This window comes from Nannobrachium achirus (assembly GCF_963921795.1).
Source record: "Nannobrachium achirus genome assembly, chromosome: 17".
Taxonomy (NCBI): Eukaryota; Metazoa; Chordata; class Actinopteri; order Myctophiformes; family Myctophidae; genus Nannobrachium; species Nannobrachium achirus.
The window spans coordinates 49,953,967-49,966,947 of NC_137824.1; the positions used below are offsets into that span (position 1 = coordinate 49,953,967).

The window sequence follows — 12,981 nt, forward strand, 5'->3', positions numbered from 1 at the left end:
TAGAACTAATAGCTGATCTACAAGCTTTTAGATCTTGCTTGTAGATCGTCTCTTTTAGCAAATTTTGCGACAAAAAAAAAACATAAAAAGTTGAAACATGGAGTTCACAATGTGTCTGCCTGACAGTAATGTCTTCAACAGGGGGCCCGGGACCACTTGGGGGTCTTCAGAGTAACTACAGGGCGTCCGCTAAATCTTTGTGTGAAGGGGAACATTAGCTCAAAACAGCAGATCACAGCGCCTCGTGCTGCGAGACGTTGTGAGCTTGTAGATCGGCCATTTTCGGAGAGTTGGTGTAGAGGGAAAAAGCGCAGGCCAAGTTAGGGATGGGACGATATGAAAATTTCTTATCACGATTATTGTGACAAAAGAAATCACGATTTACGATTTTATCGCGATAATTAAAATCCATTATTCTAGGGCGAAACATTTGCCAAGAAATTGCAGATCTACAAGCTCACAACGCGTCGCAATGCGACACGTTGTGAGCTTGTAGATCGGCCATTTTTTGGCAAAGACATTTGTTAGAGAGGGAAAAATAGACGTATATTATAGTAACTTTTACCAATTATAGAGGGTTTAACCGGATATGCAGCTTATTGGCAAATGTGAATGTGAATTGATCCCAGTGCATGACCAAGGACGATATCACGATAAATTAAATCTCCACGATGATAAACGATAATATCGCGTCCCATCCCTAGGCCAAGTACAGAGCTGAAAATATACTTTGATATGAATCCAAGAAAGGATAATGTGTGTGTCAAACAAGTGTGTAAAGTATCTATGTAATCTTTGACAAAGTTTAATCTGCAACACAACCTTATGCAACACGTAGTCCTTGGCATGAAAAACCTTGAAGACCCCTGTCTTACATCATACCCAGGGGTATGGGATTGAGACTGCGCCAGCAGCACCGATACCCTCTGTTCCTTTTCGTCCAGCGTGCTGGCCTGGCCGGCAGGTAGCAGCTCCAGTATGAGAGGAATTTGGGGGCTTGTTGATTCCAGGGCTGGATTGACGTAGCCGGGGCAGCTGGTGTTGATTATCGGGGCGCTTTTGAAGGGGCTTTGGCGCAGTGTGTAAACGGCCCCGGACTCTCCGTCTTCTGCACGCAGACCCCGGCCCGCTTCGAGACCCCCCTTAGACTCCAGCATTTATTTGCATCCTCGCCATGTGTATATATACAGTACAGGCTTGTGTAAACAACAATGTTCTGTACATTTATGTGTACAGCTTGAGGCGAGCGGGGAGCGTGCTGCATTGTTATGATGGCTTTGTCTCAAAATGCCCCGCGAGTGCCAGAGAGGGAGGAGGATGTAGTACGTTTGCGGGCTTTAATGGTGTTTTGGCATCATGGGATGGAGACTAGAATAACCCATAGAGTGAGCTGGCTGTTTGGAGAGCAGGGGAGCAACTAGCATGTACCACATGTGTCAGTTACTACCAAGCTGCCTATGGGGGAGCAGAAACTATTTTCACTGCATTCTTTTGCACATTATCTAGGAATCCCGATGCCGTGCCAGAAGTGTAAAGATCAGCCCCTTCTGGCCTGTATAAGCTTTATTTATGGTCCTTGACTGTCCCACTCAGCAAAACATATTTTTATTGCATTGTCAAAAAAAAAACTGCTCAAAAGGAAGAAACAAACAAACGAAACGAGGAGACTCCTGGTAACAATTACCGAACTATTTTAAACATCGTTCATCAATTGTTTGATGTCGGCCCAGTACTTCGGGAACATGAATATGTTCTGTGGTCCTTGTGTGGGTAGGGAAGGGGGGTTTCTGCCGCAGGACAGCTGCAAAAGAGAAACCATATCAGTGCATAAGCCTACAGCACGATGATTAAACGCTTTTTAGACATCTCCTCCTGAGGTGGCACAGGGATCTCTCGCCTGTTGTTGATTAACTGGCTGCTGTGCTTCTCCCACACGGTTGATCCACTGACCCGTGCATGGGCCACATGTGGGCCAGCGGAAGGGTCACCGTCTGACCTACGGCCCCCTCCTGGCAAACACTCGACTGTTCCACTCTCTCTCGGAGACCTTCGCGCAGCACAGTGTCTAGAGGACAACTGGTGTCGTTGGCACCTCTTTTCATGGCTAATCCATCATGGTTGTCATACTTCATTATAAAGACATTAAAGTGATTTCACAAAGGAAAAGTGGCTCAGAAATAGGGATGGGACGATACGCGATATTATCGTTTATCGTGACAGAAAAACATTCACGATAATAGTATCGTGGTGATTTAATATATCGTCCTCCGTCATGCATTGGGATCAATTCATCTTTTATTTGCCGAGCTGCATATCCGGTACCACTTCAACCCTCTATAATTGGTAAAAGGTACTTATAATATGCGTACTTGATACAGTCTTTTTTTTCACTCCCTTTCAAATGTCTTTGCCAAAAAATAGCTGATCTACAAGCTCACGGGACGCGTTGTGAGCTTGTAGATCGGCTATTTTTTGGCAAATGTTCCACCCCAGGATAATGGATTCTGATTATCGCGATAATATCGTAAATCGCGATTTCTTTTGTCACAATAATCGTGATATGAAATTTTCATATCGTCCCATCCCTACTCAGAAATGGATGGATGCAAAGATTGGCTTATCTCTCTCTCTCTCTCTCTCTTTCTCCTGGGTGTGTGTGCGTGCGTGCGCTGCCTACAGTGAAGCCAACTATTTCCGAGGGGGAACTGGCCTCTCTGGACATGCAGCCCTATGCGTTCGGCAAGCAGCAGCAGCTGACCTGCACCGTGTACGGAGTGCCCCTGCCCAGGGTCACCTGGCTGTGGCAGCCCTGCCACTCAGACCCAACGCAGACAAAGTGAGTCACCGCTCTGCTGCCTTTATTACCACCCCATCATACCTTGACAAGTTTACAGAAATGTTATAATTGAATGGTTGATATGTTATGTAGGGCCAGTTGTGTAGAGCAGGGGTTCACAAACTTTTTTGTCTCAGGGCACCCCATGAATATTTTTTTAATCCGAGGCACCCCTAGCCCTACATTATATTTTTTAATCCGAGGCACCCCTACATTATAATTTTCACTCTCAGTACCTTATATTTATAGCATATCGTCGTTGTCGGGTGGAAACGTTGTATGTCCAAAACTGTTCGTTTTGTATTTATCATCTATAAAATGTACTAAACTAGTGAAAACTGCCGATCTACAAGCATACAACGCCTCGCATAAGTGTCCAAATATATTCCAAATATTATCAAATGATCTCGCGGCACCTCTGGACTGCCGTCGCGGCACCCCAGGGTGCCCCGTCACCCCAGGGTGCCCCGTCACCCACTTTGAAAACCCCTGGTGTAGAGTGCCGTGACTTCAATCTCTGAGGTTTTCTCTTTTGTTTGTTCTTTACAAGAGTGTGTGAATCTTAATGGGATCACTTCATATGGACAGTATGTGTCATTACTATCCCCCTGCCTAAGCATCAAGACAGGCTTCATCTGTGCCATTTCCCACTGGTTTTGAGGTGTGACTGTTCGATGCTGAGGTCACTAAATCTGCACACGCGCACGCATAATATTGTGGTTGTGTGTGTGTGTGTCTGCTTCACAAAGGTGGGCATCAAAATGCATAGAGACGTACGCCTAGGCCGACTGCAGCAGATCACATGGTCCCCCGACTTGCCAATACACTGAAGAACCATATCCCACTGACCTTGAGTCTGTGCTGACTCCATGACTGTGTGTGTGTGTGTGTGTGTGTGTGTGTGTGTGTGTGTGTGTGTGTGTGTGTGTGTGTGTGTGTGTGTGTGTGTGTGTGTGTGTGTGTGTGTGTGTGTGTGTGTGTGTGTGTGTGTGCGTGTGTGCGCGCGTGCGTGCGCGTGTTGAATGCTGGCCTGTTAGCGAACCCATAAATGGCAATTTAACCCAGAGATCCGGGCCCGTCAATGGCAGCAGGAGACCTGCAAGTTGTAAGATCATGAAAACAATGGGCCATTACCGCTGGGTTATCAGTGCCCAACACCGCTAGCAAAAACAAACCTGCAGACCACAGCACAATCGAGGGACTAAATTATGCTACACTTCACATGGTGCAACTTGACAAGTGCTTCTGGTAATAATCCATAATAGCAGGAAAATAAATCACTTCTAGTTGCCAAATTTGCAATGGAAATAGTAGCGGGTGGTGTGTGGGGTGTGGGGTGGGGGGGTCAGCCATGTCAACGTGACTCTCCCTGCAGGGGTGAAGATAATTGGGCTCGGTACAAGAAACAGTGGCCCTTTGCCATTTATAAGATAAATAAAATAGTTGATTTATGAGCTGGTGCATTTAAGCTTGTATAGATCTTTTTTCTCCACATTTTTGGAATTGTTTTGAATTTTTTTGGAAGATTAGGGATTTGAGGTTGAAAGTAGTTAAATGTCTGGGTTGAGGGCACCCATTTATTTTCTTCTTTTTTTTTACCAACTAATGAGATGGGAGGAACAACTACACAGGCTGGCGGGAGGCCCGTTGTGTAACACAAAAAGAATCACTGCGAATCCAAGGCCCAAAATCATACCTCAGTTCAATCTCAGCATGTTGTGTGTGTGTGCTTTTAGGAAACCGCAGATTGGGAAAAAGCAGAGCATAAAGCGAGAGTTTGTAGGGGTATAGAGAGTTGCAACAGTGCAAGGGCTCGTCTTTATCAGCAGGTTGGGAGAAGTTATCAGGAGTTCCTTGTTGACCCGCCAAGGCCCGGGGATCAGCCTTATCTCCTCTGTCCAGAGCCTGGGGGTGTTTCCTGTACGAGGTGACGCACAGCACGGCCCTTCCTGTCACGCTGGCGTTTCCTTGACTGCCTCGATCCTCTCATCAGGCTGATTGTTCCCCACCGCAGGCAGCAGGGGAGGGGGGGGGGGGGGGTTAGTCCATCCACGGGTTTCTCTTCAGCAGTCGAGCCAACCAGGCCCATTACACTCACTATACACTTAATACCACCGCTATCATCATATATCGTTGCTGTCGGGCAGAAACCTCTGGTCTCCATCCTATCGGCCTCATGGCTCGGCAAGGCTTACTTGATCACTCTGCAGCGTCACACAAAAGTATCTAAAGTAGGAGATATGAAGCGCTGTATTTCGAGCTTATAGATCTGCAACCTTTACACTTCTTTAATTTGAATCCTGAAAAGTAACATTTTGGACATAATGAGGTTTCCACACCGACAGAGACGATATACTATAATCTGTAGTCTGTCCTAATCCATTTTTCTCCTATGAGCAATTGATCTTAAATTGCACATGGACATTGAACACTAGCTGGCACATGCAGGGAATGAGGAAGCTGATTCTTCACTTCTCTCGAATTTAAGCTGTTTATTAGCATTTCTCTTTTGCTAATAATCTTTGGTGGAAAGGTGGGTATGGACTAATAGAATTTATGACTAGTTCCAACCTATTATAAAGGTAATAAAGGTAAAGGCAACCTATTACAAAAGCAAATGTTCTTTTGACACACTTTTGCCATTCTGTGTGCGACCCATTACCTTTCTAAATGTTGTTGAGTGTTAATTGAACGGACTCGTAAATCTGTATACTCTACGAGCTCAATTAGGACTTTTGTGTTACTGTGCAGGGCTGTTATTATAAGGCAGTCACGTTATTATTCTATGTTACAGAGGTCTACTGATTCCAAAGAATCTGATTCCAAAAGGAACTTATAACTTAATTTAGTCATGTTTTCTTTGCCTGCAGGTGCATACTTTACACTGAGCCGATCCCAGTTCAGATGAACAACAGTGGAAATTATTCCCAAAACCGTATCAAGACCATAATCAACAAGGCTGTACTGCTCAAAGGAAAGAACAAGGTATGTGGTCTTGTTTTTAAGTATTTGGTTTCCTTGTGGATTAAAACTATTTGAAATGAACATTTAGCCTGCTAAATCACTCATCAATAGTGATTTATGGGAGAACAGACTCAAGAAAAGATCTTGCAAAGAGACAGCACATAGATCAGTTTGAATTAGAAATCTTCCGTGACCAGAAGTCACATTCAGCATCTGAAACCAATAAATCCATTCAATTTCCTTTCTATTGGCATGCATTGCGAATGATTCATTTTGTCCCCTTTGGTTTAGCTTTGTTTTACCAGCGACCAAAACACATAAAAAATCCCTTTTGAGGAAATCAATATTAATTCCTGTTAATTGTGCCCAATAACATAATGATTTATACTAAGCATATTAAGTGACTGTCAAAATATGGGCAAGATCATCTGCTTTCATGTGTTCATCTGGACAAACATCTACTGTACTGGCATTTATTCAGGAAATAAATCCTCCCTTAATTGTTTGTATGGGAGTAATAACAACACAATTGATATGCAACTCAACAATATAGAGTATTGAACAAACACATTTTCGATGAAAAGAGGCCCCTCTAGAGAGCAAGACCTCTGCCAGTGATTTTTTCTTTTGGTGCACTCCTAAAGCGCCTGCCCCGTAACTGAAAGACACAGTTCATTTCCCTCTGCTGGAGTGAAATATACCCCCAATCCACTGTGGCTCTGACATGGAGCAGGCCTGTAAAGGAACCAGCTGCGGCTTCGGCGTGGGCTTTGCCAGAGAAACAGCTTTTATTCTGCCATCAGTGAATCTTTTTGTCTGCTGGAACCCCGAGAGCTGAGCATGCCTCATAAACGGCACAATAGCTGCATGGCTCAAGCCATGCGTGGTCCTACAGCTGAGAACGGGCCCTTTATAGAGAATCCCCACAGGCACCACTGACCTGGGACAATGAGGTCTTATACACGTGGAAAAACAATTGGAATTGTGCTCTTGTTATCAGCATTTTGATGTCTCTATTGGCCTCATTGCAACTCTCTGAAGGAGGTATTCTCTCAGAGAATGACACCTGATGAGTGATAAAGGATAGATAGCCAGTAGCCTCACACTTATATCGGTTGTGCTCTGCTAAATATATATATATTTTTTTGTGACAGAGTTTAATTTAATGGTCGTTCACTTCATTTGACCAATAAACATCAACCCATGTCGTCTTGGCACCACATACCCAAAACATGCCATACAATGGGGGGACTGTAGACATTACAGCAAATGTCCTGAGGGAGCTTGTTACTAAAACCACTCGCCCCAAACTTAATTAAGAGCAGACCTTGACTGCTTTCCCAAAAGCCTATCTATGGGATTAGATGAAAGCAAACTGTTTCAGCTTGCTGGGTCAAATTGGGGCATAAATCCAATAGTGTGTAAGCATTTCATCAGGAGCTCAGGAGTATGAAACCTCCAGGTAGGAGAATAAATCTGCTTAGTCATTAACCAAACATGTCTGCCAGTCTGCCAGCAAGGTTACTGTATTAAATTAGTGTTTCTTCTGTTTCACTGCATTGGTGATTTATAAAGGTTTCCCCCTCCGGTTTGGTACGGTTGATGGAACTCAGAATCGCATCAGTTGTGCGCGCACCAAGTAATTGGAACTTTGGCCACATTCACAGGGTATCGCCTCCATATCTGTGATTGACATAAATAGCGAGGTACTCCTTATTTACAAGCATTTGTGGCCAAACCGTTGGTGCTTTATGAGGGCGAGGACTAAGGGTCAGTGATAACAAGCACCAGTTTAAAAGAGAGGGATTTGTTGGGAGTGAATTCCTTGCTGTCACCTCACATAAATTGCTGCGGCCCGTGAACAAGGCGGTGGTCAAGGCCAAGCCTCCAAGGGGCTCCCCAGAAGTCCTGGTGGTACGGGGGGGACGGGGGGGACGGGCCCAGGTCACAGTGGCAGTGAAGTACATAGAGAGCGACATGGGCACAGAGGTCATAGGTGGCCGCTTTGAGACTGAGCGCACTTGTTGAAATGACTGTGTCTCAGGCTCAGGTTACTTCATAGAGAGTTATAGCCGTAACGTGAAACCGTATGACTGCTCCATCAGTGCCTCCTTGACAAATGTCATAACAGCACAAAGGGGACAACCAGCGCGGCGGTTAACACCTTTATCTGGCATTCAGAGAACTGCTGCACAACGTTAGGGCTGGAATTTCTGGAAAATGTACTTTTTGATTCCTGTGCAGTTTGCACAATTGCCCATGCTTTCCGGAGGGAAGCCGGTAGTGGAGGACGATCTCTGTCGTTAAGCTACCAAATCAATAGCATGTTCCTTCCCATGCCTTACTGTACGTCCTCTAGTCTAGGGCATTAACGACTTGTGATTTTTGCAAGTCGACTCGACTCAGTAAAAAGTTGAGTTGAAGTCGACTTTATCGTTTGATGACATCATCACATCACACACGACCCCCCCAATTATTTTGGGGGGTCCTCAGATGATTAACTTAATGTGAAACATTGTTTTCTCACTCAACAGTAAACAAACCAACATAAAGTCTAAGTGTATAGAGGGTATCTTCATATTTCTAAAGTGCCAATTTAAGGACTTTTTAATACCTCTAAAATGACAAATTAAACGTTGTCCAAATTGTCAAATATATAGAGGTAGAAAATTGTGAAAATAGCCGATCTACATGCTCACAACTCCTCGCGTTCACAATAGAAAGTATTTTTATTTTTAATTTTTCAACTTCGACTTTCTCTGGTGGGAGTCGACTTGTGTAATGAAGTTGACTGAGTCGACTTGTCGACTTTTTTGTTAATGCCCTACTGTAGTTCTCCCTGGGAAACTCCTCACTCTCAGGTAAAGAGAAGTCGCTGGCAATTGCGCATCCAAATCTAGGTTTTTCTTCTGAGGGTCAGCTCAATCGCCTGCCCCAGAAAGAAATCCAGGAAGCACACACCCAGATAATACACGCACAGCATTCACAAACCTTGATGTAGCTGACCGCCCTGCAGACAGAAAAAAGAAAAAAACACAAAACAGAACCCCATGAAATCTGGCAATCTCCCAGATTTGACTTATTATTATGTCTACTTAAGCCATTACAACGCGTTCCGCTCATCCGATGACAGAATCGAGTGTGGCGTTGTAAGTGCTCTCCAGGAAATGACCGGGAACCCCAAGCTCTGCATCTGCGGAGCTGCTCTGATGGAGACACAGCAGGTTTTAAAAGGCCAGATGTATCCTTTCATTAATGTGAAGCACTGGAGAGGATAAAACAAGGCCAGGCTTCGCCCAGACCTCTCGCCTTGCCTACCTGTTAAACCCCCCAAATCACCACACAGATGTCGCTAGAAAAACGCCACATTATTTTATCGCATTAAACCAGGGGTGTTAGATGTTTTCAGGCCAATGACCCCTTAGTTGAGAGAGAGATGAAGCAGGGACCCCCACAACCTTTTCAGAGATTCCATCTACGGTAGTTTCATCGTTTGACAGCACAATCATCAGTGTATTTTGGATTCATGTTAATTTGTGTTTTCCACTTGAACCGTCGGTACTTAATAAACCTGACCTTTCACTCTGTACTTGGTCTGGTCTTTTTCCCCTCTACACCAAACTTCTTAGCCGAAAATAGCCGATCTACAAGCTCGAGGCGTTGTGAGCTTGTAGATCTGCTATTTTTGGCTAAAGTTCTCAGAATATGGATGCTATGGTTCAAGTGGTTAATATAAAAAAAAAACTTTAGTAACTCTGTGGACCCCCTAGGGGTCCCGGACCCCCTGTTGAAGACCCCTGCATTAAACCATAAAATCAGTGCAAGTCTATTACTGTATTATCGTGCTATGGTGCATAACCTACGCTGAACTTCTGAACTGAATTTTTAGTTACCGTTGCGATACTAATTACTGTTTTCATCCCAATTAGACCATGAGCACTCTGGTGATAGCAGCAGCTAATGTGTCTGGATTCTACTCCTGCATGGCCCAGAATGAGCTGGGTAACAGCACACTGAGGAAACGCTTCTTTGTGCATGGTAAGTGGGTCAGAATAACAAAGGGGTTCCATACATGCTTATGTTCACAGACAAAAAACCTTTTAATGCTAGGACATACATTACTATGACAATACATAAGCATTTCAGCTATCCAGCTTTCAAAAGTGTGACCCGTCTTAGTCTTAAGAGCAATACCTCCTTTTAGTTTTTCTCATGGTGATTCAGTGGGTCTTAAGAATGCAAAGCACTGGTTGAGGCACACTAAAAGATGCCTGTCGCTGTGAACACTTTTAATTCAACTTGAGGCGTACTGGTGTGCCATTGGAAAGGTATACAAACAAATTATGATATTCAATATATCAGTGCGCAGTCATTTCCCAATACAGAAGCAAATTCTATACCATAAAAAATATATTTTAACCACTTTCAATCTGCTCAATTTTAGGCAGGTTGAAACTGGTTAATTTAATGTATTCAAAAACCTATATAATAATCTAAGATCTACAGTTTGAAAACCAATAGTTTAGGGCACATCAATCTTTCCTACGGATTGTCATGGTATAGAATACAACATGGAAATAAAGTTGCATAAATGGATATATCATTTTTTTTACAGACAGAAGTACTAATATGATACGAAACGTCAGATACTTTCGTGTAATCTACACATTTGTACAGTGAAAATTACATGAACGGAGCAAGAATGTGCAGATTGTATTGTGCAATAAACAGACTGGAGGGGGGCATTAATTGAAGCCATCTTCCACTGCAGCAGAGCAGCCCCAGGACAGAGGAGAGGCGAACATGTCCCGGGCCATATGGCTGAGTGTAATGCACGTGTTTGAAAACACTGCTGAATACATGCAACCTTAACACCGGTAACAGCAGGTCATTGTTCTACTTTTCTAGGAGCTTCTGAGCCTCTCCAAATGTCCCCAAAAACAATACGCATTGAGGTCGTTATGTAATAACTGGAGGGATGAGTTGTCATGGCAGAGTTAACATCGCAAATAAGTAGATAACATCTCCTGAGAAGTTGTTGAATAATACCGGCAATGGATTTTCCTAGAAGAAGGGCATCGGGTTGACCCTGTAATCAGTGGACGCCACGGGGGGTGGGCATCTCAAACATCTCATAGAGAGACGGCAGAATTCCCGAGAGGAAAGGCCGCTCCATTCCAGGGGTGGTGGGGAGAGATGACTGAGGAGGATGGAATGCTGGTGAAAAAAAGAGGGACGGAATTGTAATAACAGCTGTCTTCTCTTACGGAACACAGAATGCTTTCCAGCGTTCTGAATAAACAAGCACAGTCTGGCTCCCCCGGGGCCCGGCCCCGGCCTGACTCCTATTGGAGGGATGCTGGAGCGCCATCAGCACCGCCGTCCATGGCAACGTGCTTCCAATTAACGGTGATGAAACAGGAAATAACTGCAAATTTGACGTTCCTGGATCACGCCACGATGAGCAGCTCCGTGTTTGTAAAACGCACAGTCCAAAATAGTAATGGCCTCGGTCAGCAGGAAGTGCTTTTCATCCCCATGAAAATAGCGAGGTCGCATCTGGACACAGATTGGCACAGACTACCGTGTAAAGCAGTGTTCGTGTTCAATACTTTAGTAAACAACCAAATGTGGAGGCAGTCTCCCTGAAATATGCTTGTTTTTAATTAGCTTTCCCCCCACTCCTACTCTAGATCTTACTGAGCACATGACCATCGAGCCGCAGGAAGCCATCGAGGGCGATGACATTACCCTCACATGCCGTGCGTCTCGCTACCTGTACACGGACCTGCAGTGGTTGGACGCCCGCAATCGCACCGTCGCCTCTGACGTCTCGGACCTCCAGCTGGGCCTCTACAACATCTCCCGTTCGCTCACCCTGCGCAACGTCTCCAAGGACAACGCCAACGCTTACTGGTGCCGGGCAGACAGCCATCCCAATAAGTTTGTGCAAAAGACCTCTGCGCTCGTCGTGAATGGTGCGTATGATTTCAGGGTTTATGGCTGTTTTCTAGACCAGTGGTTTTCAACCTTTTTCATATCAAGGTCCATTATTTATTCGGCATCTGAGCCACGGACCACCGTTTGATGAGATTTAGCCTCTCAGACGCAAAACGTATGTATTTTGTTGTTGTTGGATAAAGATTTTGTCCACAATTCCGTCCTGTATTGATGTTGGTACCATAGGAGAGATAACAGGCAAACGTTGATCAAAATAACAATTCTTCTACATTCTGTAATTTTGTAGACTTCTTGTAAATTGAGTAATGCAGGTGTTTAACAATAATGTAACTCTTAAGAGCATTGAAAACCAAATGGACTCTTACGGGTCAATTTAGTTTAATGTTACATTCTCAAGAGTAAAAGATCTATAAGGGCCCATCAACTCTCCATCATTTAGCTGGAACCCCCTCAAGGACCACTGATTGAAAACCACTGTTCTAGACGTTGCTGCGTCTGTCTCATGATTGCAAAACTGCTGTCATCAGTGTGGCTTAGCATTCCTTCGTAGAATCATACTCATTTTAATAAAATGCAATTGTCTATTGAAGTGTGAGGGGCAAACACAGTAGTTAAGTATGGGTAATAATATTAAAGCCTGATTTATACTTTATTGTACGGCGCTGTCTTGTACCGAAAATAGCCAGTCTACAAGCTTCGCAATGTGTTGTGACTTGTGAGCTTTATATCGGCTATTTTTACCCTGTAACAATTAAATGAAGCGTAACAAAGCGTGGTGACAGAATGACATGAGCGACTTGTGAAGCCTGATTGTTTGTGCTCGTGTCCAGAGAGAAGACGTCCCTGGCTCCAGCAGAATCTGACCAATCAGGACGTGAACAGCAGCAGCACCTTGACCCTGTTCTGCCTGGCTCAGGGAATGCCCCCACCTTTAATCACCTGGTACAAAAATGACGTGGAGGTGACGGGAGGCCCAGGTACAGCTGTAATTGATTAACTATACGCTAACCATAATATGCGTTGTAATCCCAGCAATGTGATGATGATGAGAGCCTTTACACTATATATCGTTGTTGTCGGGGGAAAACCTTGTATGTCCAAAACCGTTGGTTTTGCATTTATCATTTAAAAAATGATTTAAACTAGTGAAAACAGCCGATCTACAAGCACTCGCCGTGCGAGGCGTTGTGTGCTTGTAGATCTGCTGTTTTCACTACTTT

General features: G+C 44.3%; 1 protein-coding gene across 1 annotated transcript in view; it reads left to right on the top strand.

The window, feature by feature from the left end:
- Positions 1-12,981, top strand: part of kdrl (kinase insert domain receptor like) — a 68,073-nt gene that overhangs the window by 19,065 nt on the left and 36,027 nt on the right. Inside the window, exons 10-14 of the mRNA XM_080745428.1 lie at positions 2,680-2,836; positions 5,707-5,821; positions 9,730-9,838; positions 11,494-11,778; positions 12,592-12,738. Of these exons, the coding sequence (XP_080601554.1) occupies positions 2,680-2,836; positions 5,707-5,821; positions 9,730-9,838; positions 11,494-11,778; positions 12,592-12,738 (813 nt within the window). The remainder of the gene's footprint in view (positions 1-2,679; positions 2,837-5,706; positions 5,822-9,729; positions 9,839-11,493; positions 11,779-12,591; positions 12,739-12,981) is intronic.